The following is a 19,111-nucleotide window of genomic DNA, read 5'->3' on the forward strand; positions in this document are numbered from 1 at the left end:
TTTTGTAGGACTGTAGACTGAATGAGGGTTCCTAGATTAATGGGCAGTTAAGTGGCTTACACACAGCTTGTCATACTGCCATGGAAAGTCACAGTTGTTTATAGAAAGGTAAAAATTTGAAATTACATTGAAAATTACATTGGCCTTGGAATAGCTTGTATTCTGTGTGTTGTATTGATTGCTGTGGCCTTTAGCCTCACAACAAAGGCTGAATTTAATTTTTAATTCTTTGAAAATTTCATACACGTGTGTAATAGATCTTGATCATATCCACTCCCCCTTCATGCCCCCTCAACACATTTCTCTCCCAATTTTATCTTTCTCACCTCCTCTTCTTCCTCCTCCTTTTTTCCTTTTTTCTTTTTCTTTTGTAACCCACTAAGTCCTGTAAGTGTTGCCCGTCTGCAGACCAGTGCATCTCTGAGGGCGTGAGCATCCTTCTTCAAGAAAAGCGACTAACTCCTGTCAGCAGCCACTCACTGCCACTCACTCCTCAACTGTGTTGGGTCATGAGGAGCTTTTCCCCTTTCCATGTTGGGATTTTTAACTGGCTGGATCTTTTGTGTGTTACTATGGCTGCTTTGAGTTCCTGAGTATGACAGCTGTGTCCTGTTTGGATGCCAGCATTTCACAACACTCCTCCTTACAGCCTCCTTATTCCTTCCTGACTCTTACATTCTTAAAAGAAATGTAATTATTATTATTATTATTATTTTTTTACCATATTGGTGTTTTTCTTGCAAGTATGTGTGTGTACCACATGTTTGCCTGGTACTCAGTAGACTAGAAGAGCGTTTTGGATCCTTTAGAACTAAAGTTATAGACAGTTTTGAGCTACCATGTGGGTGCTTGGAATTGAACCTGGGACCACTGAAAGAGTAGCCAGTAGGTGTTTTAACCACTGAGCCTTCTCTCTAGCCCAAGCTCTTACATACTTTCTACCTCCTCTGCTATGATGTTCCCTGAATCTTGGAGGGTGTGTGTGTGTAATGTATATGTCAAATCTATAACTGAACACTCACAGTTACCTCTTGTCAGCACTTTGAACAGATATAAACATTAATCTGTGCAATAAGAAGCTTTTTTGACCAAAGTTAAGAGTAGCTCAAATCCCTAGGTACCAAGAGCTTGGCTAGCTGCTTATCTTTGGTAAATTCTTCTATCTTCTTAGTAGAGGGTGCTTGTCTTGGTTACTTTAGCTTTGGATCATGGTCTTATTATTTTGTCTTTGTTATTTTGATTTTAAAACATTTTTAAAAAATATTTATTTATTATGTATACAATATTCTGTCTGTGTATGTGCCTGAAGGCCAGAAGAGGGCGCCAGAATTTACAGATGGTTGAGAGCCACCATGTGGTTGCTGGGAATTGAACTCAGGACCTTTGGAAGAGCAGGCAATGCCCTTAACCACTGAGCCATCTCTCCAGCCCGATTTTAAAACATTTAAATAAAATGTTTTTTTAAATTTAAATAACTCTTAAAACATTTAAATAACCGGGCGATGGTGGCGCACGCCTTTAATCCTAGCACTCGGGAGGCAGAGGTAGGCGGATCTCTGTGAGTTCGAGACCAGCCTGGTCTACAGAGCTAGTTCCAGGACAGGCTCCAAAGCCGCAGAGAAACCCTGTCTCGAGAAACCAAAAAAAAAAAGAAAAAAAGAAAAAAAAACATTTAAATAAAAAAAGATCTGTGGGGTGGGGGTTGAGGTGGCTCAGTGGTTGAGAGCACTTGCTGCTTTTGCAGAGGGCCCAAGTTTGTCCACATAATGGCTCACAACCATTAGTAACTCCAGTTCTGGGAATTGACATTCTCTTCTGAATTATTCAGGCACCAGGCATCATGTGATGCACTTATGTATGTGCAGATAAATGATCATCCACATAAAATAATTTTTTTGTTTTGTTTTTTTGAGACAGGATTTTTTTTTTTTGTGTAGTTTTGGAGCCTATCCTGGAACTCACTCTGCAAACCAGTCTGGCCTTGAACTCCCAGAGATCCACCTGCCTCTACCTCCTGAGTGCTGGGATTAAAGGCGTGTATTAGCACTGCCTGGTTTAAAAATCTTTTTTTTGTTTGTATTTTTGTTTTTCTGAAGAGTTTCGCTGTGTAGCCCTGGCTGTCCTAGAACTCACTTTATAGACTAGACCAGCCTTGAATTTATAGATCTGCCTGCCTCAGCCTCCCTAGTTCTGGGATTAAGAGGTGTGAACCACCACCACTGCCTAGCTAAAATAAAAGCCTTAAAAAAAAATCTGTGTATACTCATGTGTGCGCATGAGTGTGGGCAAGTGGCCAGCTTTACGTAGGGTCTGGTGATCTAAACTCAGGTCCTTGTTCTTGCCTGCTTAAAATATGGATCTTTTTCAGAAACTCAGATATTTTTACAAATAAAAATCTTGTGTTAAGACTTTTATTTCTAGATTTGTCCAGTGAACTTCTCAAAGCGACATTGGTTAGAAGTGTTAATAATATTTAGGCGAGGTTCAGATGTGTCTAGCCTTTTGACATTATGACATGACTTCATTATCTACAAATGCTTCATGCATAGGTATCCTGGGATGCATATGGTATATGGACAATGAGTTGGGTATGCCCGAATATTAGTTGGGCATAGGTAGAGGGAATGGCAATTCACTCTGAAAGTAAGCATAACCTTTCATTCATTCTGAAGTCTAAGTTGTGGTATTAGCAAGGAGTTAAATGTCACTTAACAATTTTCAGGTGTTTTTATTTTTTTGTTTTTCTTTTTCTTTTTTGTTTTAGGCCTCAAGAAAGAAGAACTGGATATGAACAGTTTCACTCAGGTCCCTCCGCAGTGGATCATGATTCCTTGGAGTCCAAGCGACCACGCTTGGAGCCAGTTTCTGATGCCCATTTCCAGCGTGTTAGTGCTGCGGTTTTACCTTTAGTTCACACGCTGCCAGAAGGGTTGAGGTCTTCTGCAGATGCTAAGAAGGTAAATGTTTGTTTTCTTGCTCTGTGGAGCTTAGGACTATAATGTTTATGTAACCATATTTCAGGCTCAGTGGCTAAAAGAAAAGCCCACATTACAGCAGCCTGTACAGGTTGGGCTATGAGAGCAAAACATTGTTAAGCAAAACTATAAACCACAGTCCCAGAATGCAGTTAGTATCTTTGACTTTTTGGTAAGTGAAAACAGTTTGAGGAGTTCAATAAAGAAGTCTCTTTTGACTATTTCTTATGCATTTTGTGTGGCTCACTGTACCACAAAATGTGATCAAAGGTACTGAAGACTGTCAGTTTTGTCATATTTCTCTTATTTGTGTGGTGGTAGGGAGGGCCTATGCAGTATGGCATGCATGTAGATGAAGGTCAGATGAAGGTCCTGGAACTAGCTCTTGTAGACCAGGCTGCTCTTGAACTTACAGAGATCCGCCTGCCTCTTTAAAGTATTTTTTGAGACAGGGTTTCTCTGTAGCTTTGGAGGCCATCCTGGTACTCGTAGACCAGGCTAGCCTTGAACACACAGACATCAGCCTGCTGCTGCCTCCTAAGTGCTGGGATTAAAGGCGTGCGCCACCACTGCCAGGCTACACAACACACAACACACAGGCAATCTTAAAAAAAAGAATAATGAATGATATATCCAAGCTATAGAAGTAGTATAAACATCTGTGTTTTGTTATATATATATATATATATTTGCAATTATGTGTGAATATGAGAATGGATCACCATTAGAGAAACAGCACACTGCTGTTGAAGGGTAGCTATTGTGTCTGTTTATGTTACCCCAGGTACGGTAGTTGACATGTTAACTGTCTTCATTTACCATTGCAACCAATAAATGCTGTTTATATGCTGAGAGTCACAGGCAGATTCTGCTGTGCTTTAAAGTTTACGTTTTCTGTTAAGATAGTCTTGATGCTAATATTGGCTGTTCGTGAGAAATAAATTGTTGTTTCTGATTTTTCTTCTAAAGGATCCAGCATTTGGAGGCAAACATGAAGCTCCATCCTCTCCACTGGCTGGGCAACCATGTGGGGATGATCAAAACGCCTCACCTTCAAAGCTTTCAAAGGAAGAGTTAATACAGAGTATGGATCGGGTAGATCGAGAGATTGCAAAAGTAGAGCAGCAGATCCTTAAATTGAAAAAGAAGCAAGTAAGTGGTACACTCCTTTCTTAACATAGCTATGTTCTAGAAGTTGCTAAGAAAAGCAATCATGCCTTTTCATATGCCTTGTATTCTTATTCTTCATTGCTGCTCGTTTCTTTAGTTTCATTCCTTTGTTTCTCTGCTATACTATACAGTGTGGTATCTCAGTGCATTAGATATTAAGGTTGCTAAAATGGTAATTTATTTTATAGCCCAGTGGCAGCACATATGCCTGCCAGTTTGTGTATATCCTTGTCTTTACATGATAGTTTTTCTTTTTCGACCTGGATGTGAAATAGTTTTAACTATGGTTTTAATTAATTTGCATTGTCTTGATTAGGAACGAGGCTGAATTTATTTTCATGTTTTGCCTTGTGTGTTATGTGCAGGTATTCTCTTGTTTTTTTTTTCTTTTAAGCCGGGCGGTGGTGGCGCACGCCTTTAATCCCACCACTCGGGAGGCAGAGGCAGGCGGATCTCTGTGAGTTCGAGACCAGCCTGGTCTACAAGAGCTAGTTCCAGGACAGGCTCCAAAACCACAGAGAAACCCTGTCTCGAAAAACCAAAAAAGGAAAAAAAAAAAAATTTTCTAGCATATCATTTCTTTCTTTTCAGCAGTCATTTGAGGGGGGAGTTGAACCTTTTTTTTTTTTTAAATTTTATTTATTTATTAAAGATTTCTGCCTTCTCGCCACCGCCTCCCATTTCCCTCCCCTCCCCCAATCAAGTCTCCCTCCCTCATCAGCCCGAAGAGCAATCAGGGTTCCCTGTTTTGTTTTGTTTTTTTTTTTTTTTGAGATAAGTTCTCATTGATTATGTTGCCTAGGTTGTTAATACATTTGTGTAGGTTGACACTAAACTTAATAGGTTCAAATGATGCCTTTGCTTCGTTTCCTGAGTAGCTGGGACTATAGACTCATTTTATCGAAACTGGATCAGTGAAGCACCTTTTAAAACTGGGATGTAATTCACACCACAGTATTTATTCTTTCAAGGTGTGCCCTTAAGTATTTGTAATATATTCATAAATTTTTGCAGATTATCACCATTATTGAATCTAGAACATTTTGTAACTTCTAAAGGAAACCCGTTATTCTTTAGTACTTGATGTCTGATTCTAACACTTCTATCTTCTGGAACCTACTTGTCTATTTCTGTCTGTATGAATTACCTGTTTAGTTAAATAGAAGCGTATGACATAGCCTCAAGAATTGACTTTAATCCCAGCACTCAGGAAGCAGAGGCAGGTGGATCTCTGTGAGTTGGAGGCCAGCCTGATCTACAAGAGCTAGTTAGTTCCAGGACAGGCTCCAAAGCTACAGAGAAACCCTGTCTAGAAAAAAACAAAACAAAAAACAAGCAAACAAACAAAAAGAATTGCCTATGATGTATTTGCATCAACATTTTAAAATTGTTACTAAATTGATTTCATTGTAGAGCCAATCATACTACTTTTACTCATCTATGCATTAGTTGGTAGACATTTGGGTTGTCTTTATCTTTTTTCCAGGTTTATTTCTTAATTATGTATATGCGTACGGGTGCCTTTAGAGGCCAAAAAAGTGTCAGATTTCTGGAGGGCAGGAGTTACAGGTAGTTATGGTCTTCCTCATGTGGGTGTTGGGAACTAAACTCTCCAGCTCCATATCTACTTATTTTTTTTAAATATTGATTTATTATGTATATAATATTCTTTCTGCATGTATGCCTGAAGTCCAGAAGAGGGCATCAGACCTCATTACAGATGGTTGTGAGCCACCATGTGGTTGCTGGGAATTGAACTCAGGACCTCTGGAAGAACAATCAGTGCTCTTAACCTATGAGCCATCTCTCCAGTCCCTTAAAAATTGATTTTAATGAGCTATCTATTTTTCTCTGCTACCCTTCCTTCCTCTCCCCTACCCTTCTATCCTCCCATGATCCCCATGCGCCCCAGTTACTTAGAAGATCTTGTAGTTTTCTACTTAGATTAGATCCATGTATGTCTCTCTTAAGGTCCTCTTTGTTGTCTAGGTTCTCTGGGTTTGTGAACTGTAGCCTGGTTTTTCTTTGCTTTATGACTAAAAACCATTTATGAGTGAATACATATTTTATTTGTCTTTCTGTGTCTGGGTTATTTTACTCAATATGATGTGTTCTAGCTCAATCCATTTGCCTGCAAATTTCAAGATGTCATTATTTTTTTCTGCTGCATAGTACTCCATTATATAAATGTACCACATTTTCCTTATCTGTTCTTCCATTGAGGGGCATTTAGGGTGTTTCCAGGTTCTAGCTATTACAACTAATGCTGGCATAAATATAGTTGAGCACATGTCCAGTGGTATGATTGAGCATCCTTTGGGTATTTGCCCAAAAGTGGTATTGCTGGGTCTTGAGGAACGTTGTTTTCTAATTTTATGAGAAATGTCCATACTGATATCCAAAGCGACTGTACTAGTTTGCACTCCTACCAGCAATGGAGTGTTCCCTTTATCCAACAACTTCTCATGCATAAGTTGTCATTATTGTTTTTGATCTTGGCCATTCTTTTTTGTTGTTGTTGTTTTTTTTTTTTTTCGAGACAGGGTTTCTCTGTGGTTTTGGAGCCTGTCCTGGAACTAGCTCTTGTAGACCAGGCTGGTCTCACAGAGATCCGCCTGCCTCTGCCTCCCGAGTGCTGGGATTAAAGGCGTGCACCACCACCACCCGGCGATCTTGGCCATTCTTACAGATATAAGATGAAATCTCAGAGTTGTTTTGATTTGCATTTCTCTGATGGCTAAGGATAATGGGCATTTTCTTAAGTGTCTGTCAGTCATTTTAGATTCATCTGCTCAGAGTTCTCTGTTTAGTTCTGTATCCCATTTTTGCTTTTTGGATTATTTGTTCTTTTGATGACCAGTTTCTTGAGTTCTTTGTATATTTTGGAGATTAGCCCTCTGTCTGATATGGGGTTGGTGAAGATCTTTTTCCATTCTGTAGACTGCCGTTTTGTCTTGCTGACTGTGTCGTTTGCTTTACAGAAGCTCCTCAGTTTCAGGAGGTCCCATTTATTAATTGTTGCTCTCAGTGTCTGTGCTACTGTGGTTATATTTGGGAAGTGGTCTCCTGTTTCAGTGTGTTCAAGTGTACTTCCCACTTTCTCTTCTATGAGGTTCAGTGTAGTTGGTTTTATGTTGAGGTCTTTGATCCCATTTGAACTTGAGTTTTGTGCATAGCAATAGATATGAATCTGTTTTCATTCTTCTACATGTTGATATCCAGTTATGGCAGCACCATTTGTTGAATATGCTTTCTTTTTTCTGTTTTATATTTTTTGCTTTTTGTCAAAAATCAGGTGTTTGTAGGTAAGTGGATTGATATTTGGGTCTTCGGTTCGGTTCCATTGGTCCTCCTGTCTGTTTTTATGCCAATATCAGGCTGTTTTCAGTACTGTAGCTCTGCAGTAGAGTTTGAAGTCAGGGATTGTGATGCCTCTAGAAATTTCTTTAGCTGGAGAGATGGCTCAGTGGTTAAGAGCACTGACTGCTCTTCCAGAGGACCCGGGTTCAGTTCCCAGCACTCACATTGCAGCTCATGCCTGTTTGTAATTCCAGTTTCAGGGAATCTGACACCTTCACACCAATGCACATAAAATAAAGTTGTTTTTACCAGCCTGGTCTACAAGAGCTAGCTCAAGGACAGGCTCCCAAGCTACAGAGAAACCCTGTCTCGAAAAACCAAAGAAAAGAAAAGAAATTTCTTTATTGTACAAAATTGTTTTGTCTATCCTGGGTTTTTTGCTTTTCCTTATGAAGTTGAGTACCGTTCTTTTGAGGTCTGTGAAAAGTGTTGCTGGAATTTTGATGGGCATTGCATTGAATCTTTAGATTGCTTTTTGTAAGATTGCCAGTTTTACTATGTTGACTCTACCTACCCAAGAGTATGGGAGACCTTTTCATTTTCTGATGTCTTCTTCAATTTCTTTATTCAAAGATGTAAAGTTCTTGTCATTCAGGTCTTCCACTTGTTTGGTTGTAGTTATACTCCAAGATATTTTATGGTATTTGCAGTTATTGTAAAGGATGATGTTTCTCTAATTTCTTTCTCAGCCCATTTATCATCTGTGTAAATGAGGGCTACTTATTTTTTTTTTTGAGTTAATCTTGTATCCTGCTACATTACTGAAGGTGTTTGAGTTATAGAAGTTCCCTGGTAGAATTTTTGGGGTTACTTATGTAAAAACTATCATAACATAATCCTGTTTTATGATGAAAATACTTTATTTTGAGTATATGTGAGTATGTCTATTTACTGTACTATATTTAGCTGCTTCTCACATTATTGTTTAATTTTGTGGACATATATTTGTGTCATTCTCAAAGTAGGGATCGAAATTGCATTTTTATTTCATGCATAGTTCATTAAAAAGTTCGAACTAACAAGATGGCCTGCTGGGTAAGGGAGTTTTCCTCCATTACTGACAACCTGAGTTTATTTTTTGGAATGTGTGGTGAAGAAGAGAGTTGACTTCTGCAAGTTGTCTTCTGACCCCTATAAATAATAAATGTTAAAAAAGAAAAACAGAAAATAAAGTTTATTTTTTCTATCTAATGTACTGTTCATATTTACAGCTTATATAGGTTGATATCTGGGCTTTGTGCTTGCATCTATTGGTCTTTTGTTGTAGAAACAGTATTTTCTGCCAATTGTTAAAGATATTTAATGATTCTTATTATACAGCACGGTAATTATCTCTATGATTGTATTTTAGTATTTCTCATGGCTTATAGTAGTTTAAAAAATCTTGTTTGATTTCTGTGAGCTTTAATGGAATTATAGACTATAAGTCTGCCTTTACGAATATAGTATATGTGCTCGTGTTTTATAAGGTCTTTCATGTGCTTTTGTTGTTGGTTTAAATATTCTTCATACGTTATGTTAGATCAAATCATAGGTATTAATTTTAATTAATTTTTTTATTACTGTTTGTGTGCAAGTGGGGGAATGTGTGGGTGCTACAATACACATGGTCAGAGAACAACTTTGCAGAGTTGTTTTTACTTTTACATAGGTGGGTTCTAGGATTGAACACAGGTCATCAGGTTTTTGTAGCCCATATTTAAAAATATTTATTTTTTGAGATACTAGTAATTAAGCCTAGAGCCTCACACATACTAGATAAGTACTCTACAACTGATGAAGATCTCTGGTAGCTTGATTTTTTTTTATACTGTTAATATATTTTAATTACTTTTTGAAATTCCTTTCATTTACTTTGTATGTGAACATGTATGCTACAATGTGGGTTTGGAGGTCAGAGAATAGCTTTTGGAACTTTTCTTCCAGTATGTAGGACCTGGAGCTTGAACTCTAGTAATATGGTCTAGTGGCAAGTATCTTTACCCACTGAGCCATTTTGCTGGCCCTCATTTGCGTGTGATAGCCAGAATTTAACATTGGATGTATTCTCCCTTTTCACTTTCCTTCTTTTTTTTAAATTATTTATTTTACTTTTATTTTATGTGCATTTTGGTGTGAAGGTGTCAAATTGACCTGGAACTGGAGTTACAGATAGTTTTTACAGATAGTTGTGAACTGCCATGTGGTTGCTGGGAATTAAACCCAGGTCCCCTGGAAGAGCAGTCAGTGCTCTTAACCTCTGAGCCATCTCCTCAGCCCTCACCATCCTTCTTTAAGACAGGGTCTAGCATTCAACCTGGAGTTCACCAGTTGGCTAAACTTGTTCTCTAGTGAGCCACAGTGATCTTCCTCTTTCTGCTCTCCAGTGTTGGAGTACAGATGAGTGCCAGTTGACCCAATATGATGCTGCATATTGAAGCTCAGGTCCTCATGCTTGCACAGCTAGTACTTTAACCCCCTCCCAGTCATTTCTTTAACCCAATATTAGTACTTTTAATTAACTATTACATTCGAATTTTTAAATATTATAGTTTTAACGCTAATGATTTAGTTTTGTAAATTGCTTGTGTTTTCCATATAATTAATGCTCACAGGCTGGCAGTTTTGTTTCTTTCCAGTTTTTATTGCTGTTTTTCTATTGCCTTATGTATTAGAATAATGTCTTTTATTACTGATTTTGTTCTAAATTTTTGTAGAAATTCTTTATCAGGTTGAGAAATCCTGTATTTTCCTGGCATGTAAAGATATTCCTTTCTCTTTTCATTTAGACAGAATCTTTCTTGGTAGCCCTGACTGGCCTGAAACTCCTGGTACTCTGTCTCAGCCTCCTGAATATTGGGATTTTAGGTGTGAGCTATTATGCCCGTCTGCAGATATTTTAATAATAAAGCAATGTTGAGTTTTATTTACAAAGAAGTGCTTGTTTTACATTTGTTTGCTAGTCGTGTAGTTGTCTCTTTTTAATCTCTAAGCGAGCCCCTGTTTTAATGTTTTAAATCACCTGTGCATCTCTAGGTTTAGATTTATTTGTTTTTCAAGACAGGGTCTCACTATATACTCCAGTAACTCACTCTATAGACCAGGCTGACCTCAAACTTGCAGAGATCCACTTGCGTTTGCCCCCCGCCTCCCGAGTGCCGGGGTTAAAGGTGTGTCTGTCTAGTGCCTTATTTTATTCTTTTCATAAATTGCTACTGTTTATTTGGGGATTTAAATTTATGAAAGAGATCAGGTTATAATTTTTTTTATAATTTTTGTTATTTTTGAGACAGGGTCATATGTAACCCAGACTGGCTTTGAACTCCCATGCATTAGACTGTCTTGGAACCCCGTGTAATTCTTCTGCCTATGAATTTCTTGAGTGGTGGAATTAGAGGGGTGAACCATTGCAACCAACTAGTTTATACTGTTCCTTTCTTTAAAAAGTATTACTTGTGCTCTTGGGTAATGGTGCACACCTTTAATCCCAGCACTTGGAAGGCACAGTCAGACCTTTATGAGTTTGCTACCACCTGGTTTTCAGAGTGAGTTCTAGGACAGCTAAGGCTACACAGAGAAACCCTGTCTCAAAAAACAAAAATAAGATATGTGTACATGTTCTGTTCAGAAGTATGTGCGTGTACATGCTCAGTGGGCATGAAGGTCACTGGACAGCTTGGTTGACTTGCTTCTCTACTTCCTCCTTTACATGGGTTTAATGTATAGCATTCAGGTCGTTATATAATGTATAGCATTCAGGCAAGTTCCTTTACTTGCTGCACGATCTTGCCAGCCTCTACCATTTCTTTCTTACCTGTCCTTGCCTGGTCTTGGTAAGATTTGAACATGTATCATGTCTAAACTGAGATGGTTAAATATTGTAATTATTTTGTTCTCGAGTGTTGGCAGAACTTAAACATTGGTTAAATTAGGTTGCGCTAATGGAAAGATTTGTGTGTGTGTGTGTGTGTGTGTGTGTGTTTGTGTATCTGAAGATTTTTTTTCTACTGGTTATTGAAACTTTTTTTTAAAAAAAGATCAGTTATAGTTTGTCTAGAAGTAAGTTCATTTTGGAGGGTGTAAGTGAATTCTCTATAATAAATTTCTATTTGTTTTTTTGGGGGGGGGTGGTTTATTTCAAGTCATTTGATTTGATTCTCCATTCTGCTCCCAATTCCCAAAACCCCTTCTCTTTCCTTTCATATGCTGGGCCTCATACATGGTAATGCTGAGAGTATCACTTCTTTGAGCAGTTTCTTCTTCAGTCTATTATTGTTTTATGTTTATCTTTGCATGTGTGTGTGTGTTTGTGAATGCCAAATGGTAGGATTGTGTGGATCTAGAGGCCAGAAGACAACCTCAGTGTACGTGATGGACTCTGTATGCACATGGAGGTCAGATGACAGCCTTAGGTGTACATGATGGACTGTGTACTGAGCCTGTGTGTTCAGGTGGGGTTAGAGGACAGCCTCAACTGTGGTTCTTCAGGTGTTGTCAACTTTAGTATGGGGACAGTGTCTCTCACTGGCCTGGAGCATTATTAGGCTAGGCTGGCCGGCCTTATGAGCCCCTACCTGTGTTTGCTTTCTCAGCATTGGGATTAAAAGTGTTAAAAGTGTGTGCTATTAGCTACTTTTCCATTGGTCTGGTGATCAATGAACTCTGGGCCTCTGTGCATGCTAGTCAAATACTTTGCCAACTGAACTATCATCCTAGCCCACATTTCTTTCTGTGTTTCTTCACTTCTCCCCACCTTGTTATGTACATCCCCAGTCCTTGTTGGGAAGATTTTTCTTTTCAGCGGGATGTTGCCTAACTTATAGAACCTCACTGTGGGTCTTGTTAGTACAGATCATTTTTTTCTCTCCCCTTATACTAGACTTTATCATTACTTAATAATCAATGTGGATATTTGCTTAGCTTTTACTAGGTTTCAGGTGCTGAAAAAGGCAATAAAAGCAAATTCCTGTTTATAGTAATAGGCAATATTTACTGAGCATTTAGAGTTGTATATGCTGAGTACAGGTCATTTAATCCTTGCTTAAAAACTGCAGGTTAAATAGTGTTGTTATCCCTATTTCATGTATGAGTGACCTAGATACTTAAGTATCCATGAAAAATTATTATGATCATGCCTTCAGATTCAAACCTAGACAGACTGACTAACACAGCCTAATAGATAGCTTTTTGCTTTGTAGTTCATATGCCAGTTGTTCAGTGTCTGTCTCTCTGTGTCTCTGTCTCTGTCTCTCTCTGTCTCTTTCTCTCTCTCTTTTTCCGGTTTTTCGAGACAGGGTTTCTCTGCGGCTTTGGAGCCTGTCCTGGAACTAGCTCTGTAGAGCAGGCTGGTCTCGAACTCACAGAGATCCGCCTGCCTCTGCCTCCCGAGTGCTGGGATTAAAGGCGTGGGCCACCACCGCCCGGCTTCAGTGTCTCTTGACAAGAGCAATATTACATAGATAGAAAGTTTGGGTTTGGGCTAGAGAGATGGCTCAGAGGTTAAGAGCACTGATTGCTCTTCCAGAGGTCCTGAGTTCAATTCCCAGCAACCACATGGTGGCTCACAGCCATCTATAATGAGATCTGGTGCCCTCTTCTGGCATGCAAGCATACATGGAAGGAGTGTTGTTCATATAATAAATAAATCTTTAAAAAAAAGAAGAAAGTTTGGGTTTGTACATGATACTGTTATTAGCTAGGAATTAGTCCTTTTACCCTTTCCTACCATACTGTTAACAACAAACCTTTACAAATACCATGTATCTGTAACATGTAACTTTTCTCAATGTTTTCAAAGGCTATTGTGATACAGTTATAGTAAGTACTTTCCTTAAACTTAGTTTCTCCTTAATCAGAATTGAAATAGTCAAAGTTTTTTCCTTTTGTTTTATGTCTGTTTGTCTATCTTAGCATGGTTTATGATACTTAAGTATTAAAATGCATCTGGTTATTTTGCCTTGAGCTCTTGGATTCTTGAGACTCTTGTAGAGAAATAGTCACCCTATAGAAACAACAAGAAGTGCACAGTGGCATGTGTTATCCTGGCTACTGATGAGTGATCTGCAGCAGATGTCTGACAGTTCTTTCCGGATTTCTTAGCAACAGCTCGAAGAAGAAGCAGCTAAACCTCCTGAGCCGGAGAAGCCTGTGTCCCCTCCTCCTGTGGAACAGAAACACCGTAGTATTGTCCAAATTATTTATGATGAGAATCGGGTAAGTGTTTATTCTTTCCGACAACATATGCTTTAAACCTATTTGACTCTGGATTTTCCAGTTCTGACTATATTCTATTGTAATTACATTAAAACATGAGTTCTGTTTTACATTATATATTGTTTAATTGTTAATTCACTGATTAGAATTTTATCAGCTGATTCTGCTATCATAAACATACTGATAGGTATACGAAACAGCTCTTTTTATTTTTTTGAGACAGGAAGTTACAGTGCATTCTGGATAGCACGGAACTCTATACTTAGCTACATAGACTGGGCTAACCTCTTAAGTTGAAGCAACCCTTCTGCCTTTGTCTCCTAAGTGTTATGTGTCATCATGCTTGCTTGCAAGTTTGTTTTGTTTTGTTTCAAAGCAGGATATCCCTATGTAGCCCTTGCTAGCCTGGGCTGTTACACAGAGAAACCCTGTCTCAGAAAAGAAACAAACAAACACACCAAAAAAACAAAAACAAAAAAGTTCTGTGTGGACTTTGACCTTTAGGTGGGGTTTCTTTTTTATTTTTATTAAAACTTTTTTTTGGTTTCATTCTCTTAGTTGGCAAATTTCCATCACTTAGGAAATTCAGGAAATAGTTCTGTGAGTTGTGTTTGTATTGACAGTGTTGGCTTTTGACCATTTCTTGGCTCTGTAACTTGCAGTTAAAGGGCAGCTTATTTTACTTCAATATAAAGGAAATGTTACCTCAGAGAAGCTTAACAATTGACTTCTAGAAGACTTGATTTCAGAATATATAATGGAGCCTAATTATTAGTAAGATTTAATAACTAAGGGTAATCATAAAGGCAAAGATCAGGATTGTTGTTTGAATTTATTTGCTTTGTACTGAGTTGATTTATCAGTTTGGTATGTTTTATACAGATAGCCAGATCTGAGAGGGATATTGGTCATAAGAAAAGCAACTAATAGCTCGGGATGCAGAGGTGGAGTACCTCCCTAGCATGCACAGGACCCTAGTTAGCTTACGTATCACAATAGAAAACTTAAAGAGAGGGAGGCAAGCCTAGCAATATTTATAAAGGCAGGAAAATTAGGGAGTGCACCTGAAGAACTAATTCTAAATAAGAGTCAGGAGTACATGATGGTAATAGATTGAATCTATAAAAAGTGTCAAAAGTGGAAGAGTATTTAAAAAAAATAAGGCATTCTGTGGTGTTAGGGTAGTAAAATAGTATATTAGTATTCTGAGCCTTTTGTATGAATAATATGTTCTAAAGTAAATAATAATTATGAAATTCTATCCACATAAAAAAAGTAAGGGCTAGGGCGATGCTTCATTCTGTAAAAGTACGTGCTGTACAAGCTTGAGGATATGAGCTCAGTTTTCTAACATTCATATAAAAAGCTGAGTTTGCCTTGCCTGTGATCATAAGCTTGGGGAATTAGAGACAGGAGGATCCCTTGGTCTTGCATGCCAGCAGCCTAGCCAAAGTAGTGAGTTCTGGGTTCAATGAGACACTGTGTTGTCCCTCCCATCACCATACCACCCTCAAAAAAAGTGCGATAAGGAACTGAAGAGGGTACAGTGTATCAGCTTCTGGTCTCTACATGCACCACACACACTACAAAGAAAAACAGGTGTGGTGGTTTGAAATAAAATGGCCCCCAAAGGGAGTGGCATTATTAGGAAGTGTGGCTTTGTTGGAGTAGATATGACCTTGTTGGAAGAAGTGTGTCATTGTGGGAGTGGACTTTGAGGTTTCCTATGCTCAAGTTATTCCAGGGAGACATACTACTTCCTGTTGCCTGCAAGATGTAGGACTTCAGCCACTACTGCAGCACCATGTCTGCCTGCCTACCATCATGTTCCACCATGACGGTAATAGATTGAACCTCTCAACTGTAAGTGAGCCACTCCAACTAAATGTTATAAAAGAGTTGCTGTGGTCATGGTGTCTCTTCACAGCAATAGAAACTCCAATCAAGACAACAGGGAAGCTAAAAAATAATTTTAATTCCATTATTAAATAAACATATAAAAATAATCTTGAACTCATATATCTGTACATGGGTAGATAACTGAGAATCATATGTAAAGTATGCTTCTGTGTGATAAATGTCACATGCTGGTAAAAATATAGGCAATTAATATTTAATTGTCTGAGCTTAGAATGAGTACAGTTTATTGACTGGCCAGAATAGTAAATCTAATGAAATTGGAAGATAGTAAGATTAAAAAAAAAATAAGTTCCACTTTATGTCATACCTAGCGGAAGAGTTAGGTCAGAATAGACAAGTATGCCCTTCGTTTGAGAGGTTCTATGCTATATCTTTAGGGTTTTTTTTTTTTTTTGACAGGGATTTCTTTGTGTAACAGTTCTAGCTTTCCTTGAACTCACTTTATAGACCAGTCTGGCTTTGAACTCAGAGATCTGCCTCCCTCTGCCTTCCAAGAGCTGGGATTAAAGGCACGTTCCACCATGCCTGGCAAATCTTCTGGTTTTTAAGAAATACCCTTCAGAGCCACAAAATACTTTAATAAGCTGGTGACCTTTATGGTCAATTTGGAACCTCTATGATAATGTAAGATTAGAATTAATAGACAGTGGGATTTTTTATATCTAAAATTTTAGTATTAGTTCATTTTAAAATAAAATGGATTCAGTGATACTTATTGATTACTTTTTTAAATAAACTGTTATACAAGTTAAACAATTACAAATTAATGAATGTTGTGATTCCCTAATGGGGCATGAAGACTGAAAAATATTAAGATCTGATAGAGAACTTAATTTGTGTTTAATTATATACATGTCTTCATTAGGTAGTTAAATTTCTTAATGCCCATCGTCAGACTTGAAAATTCATTTTAGACCTTTTCTGTTTTGATCATTTCATTTTGGTTTCTTGTTCCTTCCACAAAGCAAAGAATAGCCAAACTTGCTGTCTCAGTATGAGTCATGGCTTCTTACAGTGAAAAGTGTTTTTCATGGATGAAAAATGTTCTTGCCAGGTGGTGGTGGCTCATGCCTTTAATCCCAACACTCGGGAGGCAGAGGCAGGTGGATCTCTGTGAGTTCGAGACCAGCCTGGTCTACAAGAGCTAGTTCCAGAACAGGTAGGGCTATTACACAGAGAAACCCTGTCTCCAGAAACAAAACAGACAAACAAACAAAAAAAGAAAGAAAGAAAGAAAAATGTTTTTAACTCACTCTTAGTAAATTGTCAAGCCATATTTTCTTAGTAAACCTTTCTACTAGGTGTTTTTTTTTTTGTTGTTGTTGTTTTGAGTTGTTCTTGTGTAGCTCTAAAATAGGGGCTTCTAGAGGGAATCTGAGGGAATCTCCTCTCTGGGCATCTCTGCCAGCTCTGTGCTTCTCAACATGCTGCCTTTTGTAAGACTTTGACTGCTTCTGTGACCTATTAAAGTGAGTAACCCTATCTGTCCTGATGCCACTGGCCAGAAGACATGAGATAATGACAGGAGCACTTCTTTTTTTTCAGTTATTCCTGTATAGTGGGAGTCTAATTACTCTGGGAATTATGCTCGGTGTGGCCGAAGTAATTGGAACCATTATTACATATAAAAAGTCTCTATTTACAAAGTTGGTGGGAAAAAGAAAACTGCCTAAAAGGAGACCATTAAAGCTGGCTTTATGAGAGAAAAGCTGCCTTGGTTCATATTTGAACTCCGACTTAAGTTTGTTTTCTCTCTAAACTATTCTCCTAAACTAAGTTTTTTTTAAAACAGTTTGAGTTGCTTTATCTCTGCTCAGTTATATGTTCCCAAAGTATTTGTAGGTGCTCCAATGTCAGTAAAAATAAAAGAGACAATGGTTGTTAGTATGTAATGGAGAAGATTGTGGAAGTAGTTTATATTTTGGCTGGCTCATTTGCCACAGCATATGGCACAGAAGAAAGGAAAAGTGTTAGGTATTACTCTGGGTGCCAACATCCTCCTGTCATGTTGTTTCCCTCCCTTAGTCACACCATGTATGTTTAAAGAGTCTCTAACGAGAATACATCCTTCTCTCCTTTTGCTGAAGTTGAATTTTCTGTGCACATGACTGCTGTATCTCATTCCTACAGTTTTTTTTTTGTTTTTTACTTTGTAACCCATCCTTCATACCTGTTTTCTATTATACAATTCTCCAAACAAAACCTTATTTCTTACTTTCTACAGAGTAGCCCAAACTTTATACTTGTTAAAATATATTTATTCTATGTGGTTACACATACATATGGATGTACTGGGCTGAGGGTAACTGTGGAATCAGTTCTCTCCTTGCATGTATTGGGGACAAATCTCATCTTTTGGCTTGTTCAGCAAATGCTTTTACCCACTGAGCCACTTCTCTGGCCCTGTCTGAGCCTAATCAGCAAACTCCCTTCTTGGTAGTATTTTACCAGAGGAGGCTTCCTATGATCTAGTAAGTGTCTTTTAGTACATTTGCTCCCAGGTTATTTTGTTTGTCTAGTGTTTATCTGTCTTATATGTGGAGTACACTTATTCTCTAATATCCATGAGCCTTTCAAACCAATCTTTCTATACTGAAATTGCTTTTCTCCTCCTCCCCCATTGTTTTCTTAGTGTCTAGAAAGTGCTTGGCACATAGAACACATTCACTCTATGTTTGAAGAATTACTTACTTACATATCTAGACTTAGACTAAAAATTATATGAAAACGTGAGGTGTAGTATGATGCAAGAAATTGAACCCAGGGCCTAAGGCTATGTAAGTATTTTTAATAACTGAACTACATACCCAGCCAATGGGTGGGTTTTATATTAAAAAAAATTTCAGCCATATCCTTCAAAGGCTAAAAGCTTTACATTTATGTATTTACTTCATGTGAGTATTTGTGCCAGTGCATGTGTAACACATGGAGAGGACAGAGAATAACTTGATGAGTCAGTCCTCTCTTTGACCATGTGGGTTCAGGATGGGACTCAGGTTGTCAGGCTTGATGGCAAGCACTTTAGCTAGCCACAAGCTGCCTTGCTGCTCCAGTTAATTTGGTCTTGGCAAGGAAGATCCTGTTATAGGATATTTTTGTTTTGATTATTCTACTTTTGAAAATAGCACGTTAAATATATGATTAAACTTTTATTTTACTGCAAATAATGCTTGGAATAAAACTAGGTATTTTTCTATTCTTCAATTATTACTTAGGTTTCTTGGAACTAGAAAGTAAGCTTATTATATGCTTCTTTTGGTACTTTATGCTTTTAAATATTTACTAACAGCAACATAGATTAAATATTTGATATACTTTGGTATATTTCCAATTTAAATTTTATTTCTTCTCTCTATAGTCCCAATATTTTATTAACTTCCTAATTGTTTGTGTTACTCTCACTACAGATAGTAGATTTTGACTAGAGATTTGATTAAATTTAGTGAGAGAAACTTATGAAAATTGAAATTAAAGGATGCTAGCACCATGTCTAG

The 19,111-nt window shown here is 37.9% G+C and overlaps 1 protein-coding gene across 34 annotated transcripts in view; it reads left to right on the top strand.

Moving 5' to 3' along the window:
* Ncor1 (nuclear receptor corepressor 1) overlaps nt 1-19,111 on the top strand; it is a 151,501-nt gene that overhangs the window by 37,201 nt on the left and 95,189 nt on the right. For all 34 annotated transcript variants that reach the window (XM_075992178.1, XM_075992177.1, XM_075992174.1 and 31 more), the window contains 3 exons: nt 2,765-2,957; nt 3,945-4,127; nt 13,584-13,697. In XM_075992178.1, coding sequence (XP_075848293.1) covers nt 2,765-2,957; nt 3,945-4,127; nt 13,584-13,697 — 490 coding nt within the window. The remainder of the gene's footprint in view (nt 1-2,764; nt 2,958-3,944; nt 4,128-13,583; nt 13,698-19,111) is intronic.

The sequence above is a fragment of the Microtus pennsylvanicus genome, chromosome 11, assembly GCF_037038515.1.
Source record: "Microtus pennsylvanicus isolate mMicPen1 chromosome 11, mMicPen1.hap1, whole genome shotgun sequence".
NCBI lineage: Eukaryota > Metazoa > Chordata > Mammalia > Rodentia > Cricetidae > Microtus > Microtus pennsylvanicus.